This window comes from Phragmites australis, chromosome 11, assembly GCF_958298935.1.
Source record: "Phragmites australis chromosome 11, lpPhrAust1.1, whole genome shotgun sequence".
NCBI classification, from domain to species: Eukaryota; Viridiplantae; Streptophyta; class Magnoliopsida; order Poales; family Poaceae; genus Phragmites; species Phragmites australis.
Window position 1 is genome coordinate 33,153,248 of NC_084931.1, and position 19,390 is coordinate 33,172,637.

The window sequence follows — 19,390 nt, forward strand, 5'->3', positions numbered from 1 at the left end:
GTTAACCTTCACGACCACACCCGCTTTGCTTATCCACTCGCGCTCGCAGCAGAGCAAGCGGCCACGCGCTCCTCAGCTCGTCCTCCCCCAAACCTCTCCAAAGCCCCGCGGCTGCGGCACGCACCATGAGCGCCTCCTCTTGCACCGCCTCACGAGATGCCGCCTCCGCTAACTAAGCCCACGCCGAACCCTCCCCTCCCGCTCCTCGCCTCCCTCCCCTCGCCGCGCCCCCTCCCGCCCACCCGCCGCCGCCGCCGCCCCCCGGAGAAGTGGCCCCGCCGTCTCAGCTCGGCCGCCCCGCGCGCCGCCGTATCGGCCGCAGCTTCCACCTCCTCCGCCGACTCGAGCGCGTCGCTGCTGGCGCTCTGCTCCCATGGCCAGCTCGCGCAGGCGCTCTGGCTCCTCGAGTCCTCCGCGGAGCCGCCCGACGAGGACGCGTACGTCGCGCTGTTCCGCCTCTGCGAGTGGCGCCGCGCGGTGGAGCCCGGGATGCGCTCGTGCGCGCACGCGGACGAGCACCACGCGTGGTTCGGCCTCCGCCTCGGGAACGCCATGCTCAGCATGCTTGTCAGGTTCGGGGAGATGTGGCACGCGTGGAAGGTGTTCGCCAAAATGCCCGAGCGGGACGTCTTCTCCTGGAACGTCATGGTGGGCGGGTACGGGAAGGGAGGCTTCCTACAGGAGGCGCTGGATTTGTACTATAGGATGATGTGGGCCGGTGTGAGGCCTGATGTCTACACGTTCCCCTGCGTGCTGCGGAGTTGCGGAGGCGTACCTGACTGGAGAATGGGGAGGGAGGTGCACGCGCATGTTCTTCGGTTTGGGTTTGGAGACGAGGTCGACGTCTTAAATGCGCTCATGACCATGTATGCCAAATGTGGGGATGTTGTGGCTGCTCGGAAGGTGTTTGACAGTATGACCGTGATGGACTGTATCTCATGGAATGCGATGATTGCTGGACATTTTGAGAATGATGAGTGCAGCGCGGGGTTGGAGTTGTTTCTTACCATGCTGGAGGATGAGGTGCAGCCTAACCTCATGACGATAACCAGTGTGACTGTTGCATCAGGGTTGTTGTCTGACATAGGTTTTGCAAAGGAAATGCATGGGCTTGCAGTAAAGAGGGGTTTTTCCATTGATGTTGCATCCTGCAACTCTTTGATTCAAATGTATGCGAGTCTTGGAATGATGGGGCAGGCTAGAACAGTATTCTCAAGAATGGATACTAAAGATGCCATGTCATGGACAGCCATGATATCTGGGTATGAGAAAAATGGCTTCCCGGATAAAGCTCTTGAAGTGTATGCACTGATGGAAGTGAACAATGTAAGTCCTGATGATATTACTATCGCTAGTGCCCTTGCTGCCTGTGCATGCTTGGGGCGCTTGGATGTTGGCATCAAGTTGCATGAGCTTGCTGAGAGCAAGGGATTCATAAGTTACATCGTAGTTGCTAACGCACTCCTTGAAATGTATGCAAAGTCCAAGCACATTGATAAGGCTATTGAAGTTTTTAGGTGCATGCCTGAGAAGGATGTAGTATCATGGAGTTCAATGATCGCGGGATTTTGCTTCAACCATAAAAACTTTGAGGCTCTTTACTATTTCCGGCATATGATGGCATATATAAAACCCAATTCTGTCACTTTTATTGCCGCTCTTGCTGCTTGTGCTGCTACTGGGGCTTTGAGGAGTGGTAAGGAGATCCATGCACATGTTTTAAGGTGTGGTATTGGATCTGAAGGTTATTTACCCAATGCCCTTATAGACTTGTATGTAAAATGTGGCCAGACAGGCTATGCTTGGGCACAGTTTTGTGTCAATGGTGGAAAGGACGTTGTGTCTTGGAATATCATGCTTGCTGGTTTTGTTGCTCATGGGAGCATGGATACTGCTTTTTCGTTCTTCAATCAAATGGTGAAAGTTGGAGAGCGTCCAGATGAAGTTACATTTATTGCTCTATTATGTGCTTGTAGTAGGAGTGGAATGGTTAGTGAAGGCTGGGAGCTTTTTCATAGCATGACTGAGAAATACTCTATTGTTCCAAATCTCAAGCATTATGCATGCATGGTGGATCTACTAAGTCGTGTTGGTAGACTGACTGAAGCTTACAGCTTCATAAATGAAATGCCTATCACACCAGATGCTGCTGTTTGGGGAGCCTTGTTAAATGGATGTCGGATACACCGACATGTTGAACTTGGGGAGCTTGCTGCAAAAATTATTCTTGAGTTGGAGCCTAATGATGCCGGATATCATGTTCTTTTGTGTGATCTATATGCTGATGCTGGTAGATGGGATCAATTGGCAAGAGTGAGGAAAACCATGCGGGAGAAAGGATTGGATCAAGACTCTGGATGTAGTTGGGTTGAGGTTAAAGGAGTAGTCCATGCATTTCTTTCAGATGATGAATCACATCCACAGATCAGAGAAATAAATGCTGTTCTACACGGCATATATGAGCGGATGAAAGCATCTGGTTTTGCTCCTGTTGAATCTCATTCTTCAGAAGATAAAGAAGTATCCAAGGACGACATCTTTTGTGGTCACAGTGAAAGACAAGCTGTTGCTTTCGGTTTGATCAATACCACACCTGGCACCTCAATTTCCGTCACAAAGAACCAGTACACTTGCCAGAGCTGTCACAGAATATTGAAGATGATTTCTAACATTGTTCGAAGAGAGATAACTGTTAGGGACAGTAAGCAATTCCACCATTTTAAGGATGGAACTTGTTCATGTGGAGATGAAGGCTACGGATGAGCTTGCAGAGGCTGGATATCTAGCTATATAGCAGTACCCTTGTGTTATTATTCATCTCTAGTGCCGCAAGCACTGGTGTCACTCAGTAGCAAGTAGCAGGACAACTTGGATACAGCTACATGCGCAGCAGCAACACTACTTGGATCAACAAAGCTTATATTTTGAGTTATATATAACAGTTTCCTGTGGATACTGTACTTGTTACATGTCAAAAAATGGTGCAAATTATACTCAGGTATTGGGACTTTAGTTTCTGACATATCTTGACCCAATAGAAAGTAATTTCTTGCTTCTTCTGTTTTCCTCAGTTAGGTTATAAAGAGGCCCTTGTTTTTCTTACAGTTATGTTCGTTTCTTGCAGTCTCCTGAAGCAGTGATTGTTCGAGCTGACCAACAACTTGCCGAAAGAAATATCAAACTTGAGCTGTAGAGGATAGTATAGTTGGTTGAATAATGATTTATTGAATAGCCATATCTTATATTTACTAATTGGAGGCTCCTTTTAGTGCCTCCACATTAATCCTAAGAAAATCCTACAAATTCTCATAAAAAAGCAAAACATCTAACCGTCGAATTAATTGACTGAATAACTGTAACCACATATCAACAAACAAACGAAACAACATAGAAAATTAAAAAACAAATCATAGAGTGCAGCATCAAGACTACTTCTTACCTTAACTTTCCTTCCTTTTTTATTGTAGATATCATTCGTCCAAGAAGGTTACGTTAGCAAACTCTAACTTAATTACGTTAGCAATCAACACACTTTTACAAATCAATTATAATCAAACATTACAAAATTAAAACAACCGAACGCAAACATATTACGGATTATCACACAAACATAATATCAAAGAATTTATTATGTATTTAAAAAAAAATATGAGATACGGTGACGACATTAAAAATAATAATAATTTCAAAAAATCAAGAAATAAATAAAAATCAATTTGCATAACACATAAAATAAAAATTATAAATTAGATAATTCACAAATAATAAACATGATTCCAATATTATGAAAAAAATATATATTTATATTTTATATTCTAATATTTAAATATAAATAGTTGATGTATCTTAGTATACAATCATTATTAACATAAATATCTACAATTCAGCCGTAAGCTAAATTTCTAGCCTGTGCAGTCGCACGGGTTGATGCGCTAGTTAGTCTTAATTGTAATTGTAATGCACATCAGTTATAGTCTAGGGAAATATAGAGGTGCGATTTTGCCAGAGTCTTGTTAGTCATTTTAAATTCGTGAAACTTGGAAGTTCCAACTATAAATTTTGGCATGTTGATTCAGAACTTAGATTTATGTTTGAACCATGCATTAAATAGTTCAAGATTTAAAGTTCCTGTGACATACAGAAATCTTGGAAATGGCCTCTTCTTGCCGACTTATTTGGGAAATATCAGTGAGTTGCCAATCACTTGGGCTACTGATATCTGCTGCATTTTGCAGTCTAGTCTCCAACCAGTTTCGTGACTGAGCTGAAAATATACAGTACAACGTTATGTGTGAAACTAAAGTGATTTGACTTCCTCCATTCATACATGTGTCTTAAACACATACGTGAATAATTTACTCTGGTCGATTTTCATATTTCCAGTGCAGTATACTAATAAATTAATATAGAGGCCTTGTTTTAGTTTTCGGGGCCTCAGGATTAGTGAAGTTTCATATGGTTGTTCTGAAACAGTATCTAGTTCAATCAAAACCTATCTTGCTAAGTCAGTTTATGAAAGATCCTTCGAGAGCACTCTTGTCATCTGACAAAAAATTTCCCAAATTTTTAAGACAGCGTTGCCATGCCCCAGAACATAGATGTCCGTATAGTTCCATAATCTTATTTTGTACAAGAGCTTAGGTAGAAAAGGCCCCAGAACATAGATGTCTGCGCGTTGCAGTATCTGATTACCCAGTTCCACGATCATATTGTCTTCCCTGTGCAATGCATCCCACAGGGTGGTACTCATGTTTATCACACTGCACAAAATGGTGAAGCTTTTCTGCCTTTAATGCCACATGAAACTTGATGTCTAGCAGGTGGTTTGCGCTAACATCACATAGCGACTCCGCCCACTCCTACTCGAAGACTTGGATCAAAATGCTGGGATCAAAGAGAACTCCAAAACGAAGCAGTGTTAGAACGGGTGGTGAGCATGGCATGGACCATTCTGGCTGCATTGGGCACTGGTCTTGTGTATCTTCTGTTGGTTTTGCTGATACAATACTGGGAGAGCCTATCAAGTGGGATGCAGTCCGAGTGTCTGATAGGGGTGGATCCAGGCCGACTGTCTGAGACTCTTGACGCCATCAGGTTTGAAATGAAACGTGTTGTTGCAAGCCATGTCGAATGGCCGGGTGATTCTGGACAGGGCTGGAATTGGTGTCACTACTCATGTCGTTCCCAGGTGGTTGCTAGGTGCGGTGATGCTTTCTGGTCTAGAGGGCTGAACTGACGCAGCTAGGCTGGAGGACCACCCGTGCCTGTGACCCGCCCGCGGTTCCGCTTTTAGCCTTGCACCCATGGCTGTGTGCCTGTGTTCTGCATGGTACCATCGCTCCATGCTGGTCGGTCAGCGTTTTGAGCAGAACGATCCTGTCGGATACAGGTGCTATTCGAGCTCACATTAGCTGCTCAAATATAAGTGCATACAGCTTTCTCTTAAATGTAAATATAAGTTTATCATAACTTCGATGCGACTTTATCCTTCATTCTTCTGCCTATCCCTACTTAAATGCACCTTAATTAATGTAGTAAACTTTGCACCCATTTTAAATCTAGCAATAATTGTTGAGCAATACTCCATCCGTTTAAAAATAGTAGACATATTTTTTTCTCGTTCTTCGAAGTTAGATTTTAACTAAGATTTTCTCACAAAATATATCATTTATAGCTATAAAATCTATATAGTGTAAAATTATTTTGAATGTGAACCTTAATTGCATACTTTTTTATATATAAGATATTCTTATAATTTGATTAAATGTTAGTCAAAGTACATAAAATTTATTTTTTAAAAAAATACACTTATTATTTTTAAATGGAAGTAGTAGAACCATTGTATCCCTTATCTTATGGGAGGGAGTATTCTTCTACAACGGTATACTAACCTTGAAGATTTATAATTCCTCATGTGTCATTGTCTAAAACTTAAATCTCTGATACGTTATTAGGCCCCACAGATCAGTTACTAAGGTGGTTCTACGTGTCATAGACACATGATGTTATATTAGAAATTTAAGAGTTTTACCAATAGCATATAAGAAATTGCCCCTATGAGTTATGACCACCCGTCGATTTCTGTGCACTGCTAGCTTCTTCTACCCCTTTGGGAAAAGACTGTGTTGCTCTTTTTTCATATCCATGGGTATCATTCTTGTGGCACAGACGCACAATTAACTCTTTTAGCAAGGGCATGAATTGTTTAACTAGAGTAAGAGTTAATCTTTCCTGTGAATTACTAGTGTAAGGATCGGTGATGCCGTAAGAGGGGTTAAATTAGGATCATTTAAAACTAAAGCTCAATTTAATCAGATAAACTTATCTTAATTTCTATTTAAATATGCTCTATGTTTATTTAGTGTTTCTACTGTAGCGTAACAAAGTTTTACACCATAAAAATTAATCTTATAAATTATACATGGCAATTCTAGAAAAGATAAATATAGAATAGTAAGTACATGCAATCAATGCAGAATATAAATGGCATAGAGAATACAAACACTAGGCACAACGATTTTTCCCGTGGTATCAGTGGATTGTCGTCCACTCCTAGTTCACGTTGAAGCCTATTACAAGGGCTAGACTCCTCGGTCGGACAACTCCGTGGATAGCCGTTAGAGCTCTCCACTCGCAAATGGTTCTCCTACTAGGTCTCTCCCGGATGCTTACCACTGTCTTCACTGTGATAGTGCTTCGCCACTCTGACAATGCTTCGCCACTCTGGCATGGATCACTCCTCCTGATCACAAAGCTTGCAGTCGCTCCACTAACCTTCTCGGAGTGTATTGCAAGACAATAATGCCGCCTAGGTGCCAACAAGAACAAAGAATAACAAGTGTGTCAATCACTTGATCTAACCCGAAGCTAACCACCGAGCTAGATGCACACTTTGCATAAACATGCACGAATCAAGTCCTTAATATTATGCTAATTGCCTTGGTCTTTAATGTGCTCAACTTTGATGGCAAGAACACATCTAGAGTGTATGTGTATGCTCCCAAGCTCTAGCTCTATTTATATCCATAGCTCTCAAAACTAGTCATTGTCTCTCAGGTCTATAAAATAATGAACATCGGACAATCTGATGAGCATATTTTTCTTAGCACCCTAACATCCGGTGAATGCAATAGAAACTAGCCGTTGGAGTCCACTGCCATGTCATTGGATCATCCGATGGCCTTCAATCTTCATCATTAGAATATCTGGTGAGTGTATCTCGTCAACTCTAAGCCGAGCAATCTCTCTACATAAACATTCCGATGAATCCTCCTGTGTGCTCATCGGAACATACGATGAGTGTATTATTCATCTTTCGATGAGAATAATGGATCATCTGATGAGTGTTGTCATCAAGACTTCTTCACTTCATCCCTATTTGGAAACTTGTTTTGGTGTAATCTTTCGGTGCACATCAGAACTTCTGATGAACCTTTCGGTGTCCAAGCAATGCTCTCAACACTATAATTTCTTATCTAAATAATAGGTCCTTAGATCTTCATGTATCTCTTCTTTGACCTTGAATTGCAACTCCTTTGAGATGTTTGATACCCCAAGTGCATCACATAGCATCCATAAGACTAAATCTTGTATATTAGCAAATTAAGTTAGTCCCATTAACTACGTTCACATTAATTACCATAACACACTAACCCTATGAAAGGGCCATTGATATTTCAATCTCCCCCTTTTGGTGATCGATGACAACACAACCGAAGAAAGATATAATAATAGAAATAATTATAACTACTTATTTGGATGCATGATAAGAGCAAGAATAAAAGATACAAATTGGGAAAATGCATTAAAAGTTTAAAATATACACACTTTACTCTTACCTTAACTTCATCCCTATTTCAAAGTCATAATGAATGTAAACACCCCTTAATACAGTGACCATTTCTTCTCTCCTTCTTGACTCAAAGATTTCTCCCTCTTTAGCTATGCACTAGGCTTGCTTTGGTCCCAAAATTTCTCACCATTTGGAATCGAACACCGAAAAGGAAAAACATTAAAAACACATGAGAGATCTTCATAAATCATGATCCTTTGGATGTGGAAGGTGTGTGGATCAAAAATTCATGAAGCCACGTAATATAGACTAGACTACCCCTAAATTTGTGCATACATATGGTGGAAGGGAAATTATATGCATAATGTAACATTTAAATAAAGAGAGGGAATTTAAGCTATATTATGCAAGGTAGCTAGATAAATGATATAAAATGGAAGAATATCAATTGTAAAGATACAAGCATAGCATACCTTCAGGGATATCATCATCTCAATATGAGACTAAAAAGATAGGCTGCAAACATGTTATTCTCAAAATTCACAAAAACATATGATAGACTACTTCTAAATTTATACATACAAGTATTTGAATTACTTGCAGGAGACATGCACATTATCATTAAAGATATATTGACCCTATATTTTGGGTTCATGGCACAAAAAAATTGAAATAAGCATGTGTGCCACAAACTAAACTGCAACTAATAAAGCAAGTAGATTGCTCAAGAATAAGAATTAACATATAGCAACCTTTCATATGAGTGAGGCAACTAGACATTGCATGAAGGAAAAGATGCTAAATTGTAAAAACATCAATTGAAGGCATATAGCAAAAAGAATAGATATGCTCATACAATCCTAGACATATATAGGAACTAGATGAAACAAATGTATGGAATTGAATATAGTTACCATATTTTATCTTTATATAAAGGATTTGAGTATATGATGATTGAGAATCATCAACGCGCTTCTTGTGTTTGGCTTTTTTAGCTTGACCCTCCACTTTATCTTGTGAGCCAAATTTTCAAATCCTCATGAGTCCTGTGGACTCAAGTCGCCTTTGGAACCCACACCTTTTGGGACCCTTTCATGTTGATGATGATGTCATTGGGTACTCAAATAGGTGGATTCCACCCCTAGTCTTGCTTGCTAACCTTATATTCTACCATCTTGCCATTAATCTTCTTCTTGGGAATGTAAGGGGTGCCTCTATTCTTGTTCTTGTGATTAGTCTTGTTACATCTACATATGCATGTCTTAATTGTCTTATACAAAATTTAGAAAAAAAATAACGAAAGTATTCTTATTTATGAAACATTCTTACCATGTTGGTTCCTTGGCAACCACTAACAACACTATCTTCTTTTGCTCATAGTGAGGAATCAAATCGAACCTCTAGCGTGTTTTCCGCAATGGAAGAATATATTGTTTGTGTTACGATTTTCTAGTGTATAAATAAATCATAAATGATGGTTTAACTACGAATTTCATGGCATTCACGCACATGGGCAATACAGTGCATGCAAACTAAATTTTAGAAACAGAACTGGATTGCCAGCTAGTCCACTCTGGCGTAAGTAAATCAACAGGTAAACATTGGCTAAAAATTAGCATATTAAAAAAACACTCCATGAATAAGTCATAAATGATTGCTAGCCTCGGATGCCATGTCTACTCACATAAAAAAACAATTAAAGTTTTCTTAAAAATGGTGACTACGCCACAACCATTTTACAACTTAGGTAGATATCATAACAATCCAAATCGCTGAACCATGAACCAAAGATTGAGCGAGTCATCATGGACTGGTTTTTTTTTATTTATATATAACTATAATTTGGTTTCATGGCATTCACACACATGGGCAACGCAGTGCCTAAACCAAATTTTAGAAATGTCACTAGATTGCCAGCTAGTCCAGTCTGGCATAAGTAAATCGACAGGTAAATATTGGCTAAAAATTAGCAGATTAAAAAATACTCCATAAATAAGGCATAAAGGATAGCTAGCCTCGGATGCCATAGCTATTCACATGAAAAACAATTAAAGTTTTTTTGAAAAATGGTGTCTGCGCCACCTACCAACCGCTGTGCAACTTACATAGATATCAGAACCATCCAAATCGTGAACTGAAGATTGAGCAAGTCATCATGGTTCGGTCTGATTTTTATAACTATAATTTGGTTAACTACGAATTTCATGGCATTCACATACATGAGCAACGCAGTGCCTGCAAACCAAATTTGAGAAACAACACTAGATTGCTAGCTAGTCTAGTATGCCATAAGTAAATCGATATGGAAACATTGGCTAAAAATTAACATATTAAAAAAATACTCCATGAACAAGTCGTAAAGGATAGCTAGCCTCGGATGCCATGGCTATTCACATGAAAAACAAATAATTTTTTCTTGAAAATTGGTGAGTAAGCCACCTAACCAGCCGTTTTGCAACTGTAGATATCCTAACCATCCAAACCATAAACTGAAGGTTAAGCGAGTCATCATGGACTGGTCCGGGTTTTATAGCTATAATTTTGGTTCATGGTACTCACACACAATGCAGTGCGTACAAACCAAATTTCAGAAACATCACTTGATTGCCAGCTAGTCCAATCTGACGTGAGTAAATTGACACATAAATATAGACTAAAAATCAACAGATTACAAAAATACTCTATAAATAAGTCATAAATGACAGCTAGCCTTGGATGCCATGGCTATTTACATGAGAACCAATTAGAGTTTTCTTAAAAAAATGGTGACTACGCCACCAAACTAGCCATTGTGCAACTTCCGCATCCACACCGCTGAACCGTCAACCAAAAATTGAGCGAGTAATCATGAACCGGTTTGGTTTTTTATAGCTATGCATGCAACATGCAAGCAGTAGTAACAAATTCTTGTGTCCTTTTTCATCCAAGAACTCAACTAGCCATGCCAGCCATCTGAATCCAAAACAAAAAAACAGAGGAGGTGACATGAGAGTCAGTAAGACCAGACGTGCCACAGCCAGTCGCTCATTCATCCATGGCGTATCCTCGCCGAGGCATCGTACGTGTCGCGATGTCTATCCCGCGCTCCACCTCAGCACCTCCACTGCCTCCCCCTCCAAGTGTGCAGCCGACGTCACTCCCCTCACACGACCACTCCCTACAAGAGCACCAGCGAGAGCCAGGCCGCCAAGCGTGGACGCTCACACTCCTCGCGCCGTCGGACGCACGCTCCGCTCCCCGCTCGCCTGCGACGCATGGGCCACTTCCCCATCGGCTGGCCGCCCATGGACCCCGCTGCCGCTGCCGCGCTCACCGGCACCCTGCCGCTCCCGTCCCAGGCCCTGGCGGCCAACGGCGCCGCGTACTGCGTCGACCCGGCCCTGTACGCGTTCGTCCCGCCCCACATGATGCATCCCGCCCCAGCCATCGAGGCAGAGGCGGCGAGGCGGCGCCAGGAGGAGGAGAACGCGGCCATCCGCCTGGTGCACCTCCTCGTCACCTGCGCCGGCGCCATCCAGGCGGGCGACTACTCCGCCGCGCATGGCAACTTGACCGAGGCGCACGGGATCCTCGCGGCGATCACGACGGCGATGGGCATCGGCCGCGTCGCGGAACACTTCGCCGCCGCACTCTCGCAGCGCCTCTTCCCGGCGACCCCGCACGCAGCGCCTCCAACAAAGCCTCCCGCCGCGCCGGCCGAGCTCTACCATCACTTCTACGAGGCGACGCCATACATCAAGTTCGCCCACTCCACAGCCAACCAGGCCATCCTCGAGGCGTTCGAGGGCTGCGGCCGCGTGCACGTCGTCGATTTCGCCCTAATGCAGGGCCTGCAGTGGCCGGCGCTCATCCACGCTCTGGCCAAGCGCGAAGGCGGCCCGCCGTTTCTGCGCATCACTGGCATTGGCCCGCAACCCACTGGCCCCCGCGACGAGCTCCACGAGGTGGGTCTTCGCCTCGCCGAGCTCGCGCGCTCCTTGGACGTCCCCTTCGCCTTCCGGGGAGTCGCCGCCGACCAACTCGACGGGGTTCGCCCGTGGATGCTCAACCTCGTCCCCGGCGAGGCGATCGCCGTCAACTCCATCCTGCAGCTCCACCGCATCCTCGTCGACCCGGACGCCGACCCGACGGTGACCGCGCCCATTGACATCCTCCTCAACTGGGTCACCGCCTTACAGCCCAGGGTCTTCACGGTTGTCGAGCAGGAGGCGGATCACAACAAGCCCTCGCTGCTGGAGCGGTTCACCAACGCGCTGTTCCACTACGCGGCCATGTTCGACTCCATGGAGGCCGTGGGTTCCAGCAACGCGCTCGCGGAGGCGTACCTCCGGGCAGAGATCTTCGACATCGTCTGCGGCGAGGGCAGCGCCCGCGCCGAGCGGCACGAGCTGCTGGTTCCCTGGCGGGAGAGGCTCGCACGCGCGGGGCTGACTCAGCTGCCGTTCGGCCCGAACGCGCTCCGGCAGGTGACGACGCAGCTGATCCGCATGACGTCGTTCTCCGGCGCGGGGTTCGGCGTCTTGGAGTGCGCCGGCAGCCTCGCACTCGCGTGGCACGACCGACCGCTGTACGCGGCGACGGCGTGGCGGGCGACAGGAGGGGATGCTGCCGGCGCCGTCACTAACATCGAGGGGTGCGCCAACGGTAACAGTAGGAACGGTAGCAGTGAGAGCAACAGCAGTGGCAACCTGGCAACTGCCCAGGGTGCAGCTAAGGGAATTATCATGCAGTAACAGTGAGAGGTCGATTAGATGAATAATCGCTCGTAATAATAGGGTGCTGATCGGATTTTGTGCGAGCTGAAATTGAAAATGAAGTTTGAGTAACATGAGACTCTTAAGAAAATGTCGCTGCCAATTCCCAGTACTCTGATATCGAAGTCCTTTCTCTCTCTTTTTCCTTCAAAATATGTCCTTTCTCTTCCCAACGAGATGAAACAGTACTCCCTCTCTGCCGCAAGGGCGCACCAGTGCCAGGAATATTCACGCAAACTGGACACAAACCTGCATGTGAAAGCTCACCAAGGCCCGCCCTGCACAATGCCTTCCTCAGCTCGGTCAGGAGCCGGCCCTGCTCCCCTTTCAGAGAAGTTGCCATCGCCCGTGCAGAAACGGGTGGCGTCCCCTGCCCGAGCACTTGACGCAAAACCGAACCCCTGCCGCAGCCCCACAGGATGAGTACACCGCCATGCAAGTATGCAACGACATTCACGGCAGGCCACTGGCTCTGCCCTGACAGGCTGACCTTGCCGGGCCATTTGCAGCTTCTGTTCTCCGCAGCGAGCAGCCGAAGCCGAGCAATGAATCGGACGGCTCAACCACCGGCCGCGCCGGGGTGGGGCACGCTCTCGTTACCTGATGGGTTAAGACGAGCGCGACGCTTTGCTCGTTGCGGAAGGGGTGCAGCCTGCGGCGAGCGCCGCAGTGAGTGCAGGGTTCGCCGCGGATGGGAAACTCTCTTGGTGGCTGGTTGGTTGGTTGGTTGGGGCCTTGGGTCGTCCCCTCTTTGGCTGTGGGCCTGGATCGATGGCTGGTTTCGTTTCGTTTGGGATCCATGGCGGATGATCAGTCACTCGATCGTGTGCATGGAGCTAGCAGGATTGTGAGAAGACATTGCCAGCCTAAGCTCGGCGGCCGAACGAAGCTGGCTTTTCTGAAAAGTAATCTATGAGAAGATGGTTACTTTCCGAGTCTGCCGTGATACGCTATTTTCGCTGGCTCGGAGAACGATTATTGCAGATTTGGAGGAACACGATGGCTGTGGAAGCACATTTAGGTGGAACAAAGTTGTGCGACGGAATGACGCGCCGACTACCTTTCGGTGTGCCTCCCGTTGTGCGACGGAATGACGTACCGCCGACACCATTTCCTGCCCTGACGCGGCGTGCCGAGTGGCACGAGGGAGGTTGACAGGGCGTGCTAATTTGCGCGTGCGCGCGAATTCTGACAGCCGAACGATAAGCCTCCGTCTCTGACTTGGGCTCCCTCGATATGCTCTCCATCACCCATCCCTCATTCTTCCTCGTCTCTGACTCTAGCGACTTTTGGTGTGCTCGTTCCTGTCCCACCCTCCTCTAGGGTCTCCAGCGATGGAGGCATCGGATCCGCCGTTGTAGTATACCGTCACGCTAACCCAATGTTGCTGGGCTATTGCTTTTCACGTCAATATCGCCCATTGATGATCCTTCACCGCTCAGCCTCAGCCCCCCCCCCCACCTTCGCCTCGCCTAGATGACAGCTATGGAAGTACATTTGGATGGAACAAAAATGGATCCTTATAATAAGACGGGGATGATATGTAGCAGTGTGACAACTCTATTTATCGAAGGAATTGAACAGAACGTAACATGAACTGTGTTTTTGCCAGAGGTATCAAATCACCTTTGCTTTCCATATAAATTTTCCTTGTACTATTTGTATAATCTAGTAGATAACTTGTATTGATATCCGCCAGTTAAGTTTTATTGGTATGAATCTCATGATTATGATCCTACATTGTTGACATAGAATGCCAAACAATTGCATTCATGCTATATGGTTTTCTTTCTTTAGGCATACGGATACTGATACGAAATAACGAGTTACTTGGACACATGGCAATTCCTTTTTAATGAATCAGCGTGAGATCCGACTATTATATTAAACGACGAGTTAAATCTAGACGACTCTAACAGGAGATACAACTGTTAGATAATTAAGACAGTCTTAAAAACAAAAACTTATCTAAACTTATGCAAATGTTGATTAATACGAAATTAAGGATTTAGAAACTGAATTTGGAGACATCATCCTTCGATTTGATGGAAATCCCCTACAATCAGCACCTCAAAATCCTCTGTAGTCGTTCGATCTTTTGGCCCGCCTTTCAATCAGTTAAAGGCATTCTCCGGATGGGATTTAGAGAGAGAGAGGTTATTAAGGTTTTGGTTTATTACTTAATGATGTGATTAGCATTCAACAGGCTAGCCCTCTCTTTCTCTTATATAGCGCTAATCCGTGAAGCGAGGGTAGCTCGGCTAGCTTGGTCTCCCGTCGTGGAGCCAACCCGCTCTGGATCGATCCTGTGACGTCGCACCTTATTATAAGACCTAAAAGGAAGACCTCAGGGGAGTACCGGTGTTAAAAAAAATATAGCGCTAATCCAATTTGAGATCCAACTGTTTTACGTTTAGCTCTCAATCAAAATCGTAATAACTAATTAGCTCTTATTTACGTACACAAGTCGAAATAAAAAATACTAATAGTCCGAACTATTATAACTACTGCTGTGAATTAAATTAAAGGACTAACTTGAGAGAATGAACTCCTGGTTATACGTTCTGAACTGAGCTCTACTGTGGACAAATATCTAACAAACTGGGCCCCACGCTCCCGCCACGTGCCTGCTGCACCATACACGCCACCGGTGGTTCCACACGGCAAGTAATGCAGAAGTGTGTGTGCGCGCTGCCTCAGCTAAAATCCAGCGTCCAAGTCCGAATCAACCGCCGTGATCTGACCAACCACCTCTGTAGTCTGTACTCTGCGACACACAACACCGGAATTGTGTGAAAACAATCCCGTAGAATTTTCTTTCTCAGTGTCGAAAGCAAATTTTATAGTATTTAATTTTATAAAAAAAAAATCTTATGTGATACGTATCTACTTTATTTCTCCTCTTCAGTTTAATTATTGAATCACTATATAAATAATATAGATAAAATTTTACGAGAGTCTTTCCAAACAGTGTTATAAAATTTACTTACACCAACACCCCTTACGTCCACGAAGATCCTATATAGCTTGCAAGCTCAAACCAACCATCGATCACAAGTCGTCCTCGTGCCGCCAGACTCGAAGCTTTTGGGACTCGAGCATGGCGACTTCCTCCTCCATCAGCTGCTGCGTCGTGCCTCCAGCTCCGCCCAAAGAACCTAGCTTTCGTCTCCAGCCCACGCATGCACCGAGGTAAGTCACTGCCTAGATATGTTGCAGCGTGCCGCGATGGTCAGGACAGCTACAGCTGTCTGACGCGTGCGATCTTTGCCGAAAACTGCTTGCAGGTCGGGCGGGTTGCGCCGGGCGTGCGTGGCGGCCGCGGCGTGCGCCGTCATGGGGATGGCTGATGGCGGCGGCATGGACCTTGCACAGGGCAGCACGGCCGCCTCAAGGGCCGACGACGTGGTGGCCGTGCAGGTGCCGGCGCGGTGGAGCGACCGCAGGCAGTGCCCGCCGTGGCGTGCCAACTCGCTGGAGAACATCGTGCCGGAGAACCTCCCTCGGCCGTCGGCGCGCCGGAGGTTCAACAGCATCACGGCGGCGGAGAGGGCATCCCCTGCCCTCGCGCCTGACGCGGTGGCGCCGTTCCTGGCGCTGCGCTCCGGCATGGGTTGCTTCTCCCTCTAGCACTCCGCAACAATTACAGTTGCATCTGTAGGGTATTTGTAAAGGGGTGATTAGATTAGCAAAATGGGCACCCGGATTAAGGAAGGTAGTATTGGTTTTTATAGATTTTAGAAGAAATAATTTGCTCCACTCGTCAATATTGTTCGCTAGAGTGGGAGTTTTTTTTCCCGAAAGAGGGTAAGAGAGTTGACCAGATCCAAATAAACAGTATAGCTAGATTTATGTTTATCTCAGTGAAGAGAAACCTGAGCTAGAGTGAGAGATGGAACATTTAGACATTGTTTGAGCTTTCGACTCTATATCAGTTCTTATGTTTCTAAATTAAGATTAAGTGATTTAAATCTATATTTTTAGATTAAAATACAAATAAAATGTCTAACTTAAATATCATCGTTGTACTTACAGCTTTAGTTACACAAATTTTTGGAGTTTAGAATACTCAGCACTAAAAATTATTGAAGCTAGATCTCAGTAAAACAAACCCTTTTATACTCCATTCGGTCAAAAATACATAACGTTTTTTATTTTTATGATGTTCGATGTATAACTTTAATCTAATAAAAATATAATATTATAAAAGTACTTTTGAAGACAAATCTATACATATATTTTTTATATTTTTAAACTAAATATTTAAAAATTATTGGCGGTCAAAGTTTTAAAATTTTAATTACAACTTGATCAAAACATAAATATTTATGATCGGAGAGAGTACGGTATAAGGGCATGATTCTTGTGTTACACATTCTTTATTTTTTTTTGCTCGCGAATGAGCAAATTCTGCCATTGATAAGTGAGTTTAACGAACAGATTTAGAAGCTTCTTTAGTTGAAAAAGCGTATCTTACTTTGATCCCGTTGCTTTCATGGGAAAGTAGGACCAGGGACGGGAAACGAAATCGATCGAACATTCATCAAGCGTGTTTCGGTAAAGAAAAATTCAGATTCGTACAAGCTCCGAGCTCGTTTTACATGAAGCTCGTTTTTTACAAGCTCCGAGCTCCGATTCGTACAACTGTTCGTTCAGAACTTCGGATTGGAAGTACATGCTGGTGATGTTGCATGGACTGATTGGTAGTACAAGTGTACAACGGCTTCGAGTGAAGTACAGGCCCAAAACTGTCTGCCAAGTTCTTGTAGTACGAAAGTGACCGTATTCAACGTTTTCGTTCAAGTGTCGTAGTACATGCGCTGTGTGCAAAAACAGCTGAAAAGAGGAGGCAGACGCTCAGAAATTGAGAAGTCGGAACCATCATTCGTCCCATCGTTGCAAAAGTAGAAACTATAAATACTACCTCCGTTTTTATTTACTTGTCACCAATTTTTACTGTAGTAATTTTGATTGTACGTTTTTTTCTTAAATTTTTTTATAAATAACTAAAACTTTCATATCTAGATTCACTGTGAAATGTACTTTATTAGTATTAGATATTTTTAAGTATTCGTAAAATTTTCGTAGGAAAAACGGAAGGTCAAAGTTGCTACAGTAAAAAAACTAGCGACAAGTAAACGAAAATAGAGGTAGCACCAGATAGAATCATTCTGACAGCTCAAGTTCAGTTTTCGGTATTGCTGCTACAACAATCTATCCTGAACAGATTTAGCAGTCCAACCAAATGGATGGATTATGAAATTAAGCGTGTCTGCCATGGAGGACTGGAGTGGACGATGCATCAGAAAGCACGCGATAGCAGCAATCCGGCAGGTTCAGACTGGCATGATGGTGGTCATGATTCATGAAATAGCTGACACTGTAAACCCAGCATGTGAAATTAAGCAGGCCAGCTGCTGGTACACGGTGAATTCAGCTGCAATTGCAAATCTGATCGGCTTAGCGCCCAACTAACGGTAACCTTGTTGTACAACACATCAAGATAATCAAAGACAAATAAGTCTCCTTTTCCAACACATGGAGAGATTCCGTTGAGTAAGAGAGTTGCAATTAGTGAAACTCCGATCCACCGCAAGCCATCTACACAAAATTAGCACAACACGAACTAGGATCTGGAAAAGGATTGGCAGAGCATGAAAATCGAGAGGATATGAACCGAGATTCAGTTTCAGTCCAGAACTGAACAAAATAGAATTGAGGACATCTTTTTTTCAGACACAGACGCTAACTCATAAGGCAAATTTGGGATTTTAGACAACAGACACCGTTGTATTTGAGAAAATAGACAACATATTGACGTATTTACAAATTTAGCATCCGTATTCGGAACCTCAAACACCGAAAACTGACTTTCGGTAACTCAGAATCCGAAAATAGCCTGGCCCCACAATTTTCGGCAACTCAGTTACCGAATACGGCACTGTTCACCGTATTCGGCAACTCAGTTACCGAAAACACTGTAAACAGTGCCGTATTCGGCAACTCAGTTGCCGAATACGGTGAACAGTGCCGTATTCGGCAACTGAGTTGCCGAATACGTCCTCTGCATGCGCCGGCGGCCGGAAGCTACAGGAAAGAAGCTAGCAAGCAAAAATAGTCCATAAAAATGCATGTTTTTTATTTAATTCACGTTTTTTTTTTAAAATACAAAAATAGTCCAAAAATTCTAAATGTTTTCATGATCAAACTAGAGATCACCAACAACTCATTTTAATTAGTTTGGTCCAAAAAGTATGAGCCAATATTTAATTAGAATTCTCCAAATAAATCAATTTTTATAAATTCTAGCAATATTTAATGCCTCAAATAATTTCTAAAAAATCTAGAAAAATTCACTAATATTGTTATAATGTGATATACTAATTTATAAAAATATTTCCATCCCTATGTTATTTGGTGTAAAAGTGAGTTCCTTTGTAATGCTTCGTTTATATGCATTTTTATCATTTCATGTGATATTCTCTTTTTAATTCAATTTGAATAAAAATAATGCAACATGCACAAAATTTTGGTTCTCATATTAATATTAAGCCTTTGTAATGCTCCATTTATATTTTTTTTATCATTTCATGCCATATTAAAGCATTTATAGAATTTTTTATTCAAATTGAATTAAAAAGATAATATGGCATGAAATGATAAAAAAAAAAAAATGGAGCATTACAAAGGCTTAATATTAATATGAGAACCAAAATTTTGTGCATGTTGCATTATTTTTATTCAAATTGAATTAAAAAGAGAATATCACATGAAATGATAAAAATGCATATAAACGAAGCATTACAAAGGAACTCACTTTTACACCAAATAACATAGGGATGGA

General features: G+C 43.6%; 3 protein-coding genes across 4 annotated transcripts; all 3 read left to right on the plus strand.

The window, feature by feature from the left end:
* The first annotated feature begins 26 nt into the window (after positions 1 to 26).
* LOC133884907 (pentatricopeptide repeat-containing protein At1g15510, chloroplastic) lies at positions 27 to 3,243 on the plus strand. 2 transcript variants are annotated; one of them, XM_062324507.1, is made up of 2 exons: positions 27 to 2,998; positions 3,125 to 3,243. In XM_062324507.1, the coding sequence occupies exon 1, from the start codon at positions 157 to 159 to the stop codon at positions 2,761 to 2,763; it is 2,607 nt and encodes an 868-aa protein (XP_062180491.1). In that variant the 5' UTR covers positions 27 to 156; the 3' UTR covers positions 2,764 to 2,998; positions 3,125 to 3,243. The 2 variants fall into 2 exon arrangements, with proteins under 2 accessions (XP_062180491.1, XP_062180492.1); XM_062324508.1 differs by having other exon boundaries at positions 27 to 3,041; positions 3,125 to 3,238.
* Positions 3,244 to 11,010: 7,767 nt separating this feature from the next.
* LOC133884186 (protein SLENDER RICE1-LIKE 2-like) lies at positions 11,011 to 12,525 on the plus strand. The gene has a single exon (XM_062323531.1). The coding sequence runs from the start codon at positions 11,047 to 11,049 to the stop codon at positions 12,523 to 12,525; it is 1,479 nt and encodes a 492-aa protein (XP_062179515.1). The 5' UTR covers positions 11,011 to 11,046.
* A 3,008-nt stretch (positions 12,526 to 15,533) lies between these two features.
* On the plus strand, positions 15,534 to 16,521 carry LOC133884218 (protein CHLOROPLAST VESICULATION-like). Its single transcript, XM_062323565.1, has 2 exons — positions 15,534 to 15,738; positions 15,834 to 16,521. The coding sequence occupies exons 1-2, from the start codon at positions 15,647 to 15,649 to the stop codon at positions 16,174 to 16,176; spliced, it is 435 nt and encodes a 144-aa protein (XP_062179549.1). The 5' UTR covers positions 15,534 to 15,646; the 3' UTR covers positions 16,177 to 16,521.
* The last annotated feature ends 2,869 nt before the right edge of the window (positions 16,522 to 19,390 follow it).

Bases quoted from the DNA above. Each gene is read 5' to 3' on its own strand.
- LOC133884218 (XM_062323565.1), top strand. From the start codon at position 15,647: ATGGCGACTTCCTCCTCCATCAGCTGCTGCGTCGTGCCTCCAGCTCCG. The intron at 15,739-15,833 runs GTAAGTCACTGC...AACTGCTTGCAG, and splicing joins CAGCCCACGCATGCACCGAG to GTCGGGCGGGTTGCGCCGGG.
- LOC133884907 (XM_062324507.1), top strand. From the start codon at position 157: ATGCCGCCTCCGCTAACTAAGCCCACGCCGAACCCTCCCCTCCCGCTC.
- LOC133884186 (XM_062323531.1), top strand. From the start codon at position 11,047: ATGGGCCACTTCCCCATCGGCTGGCCGCCCATGGACCCCGCTGCCGCT.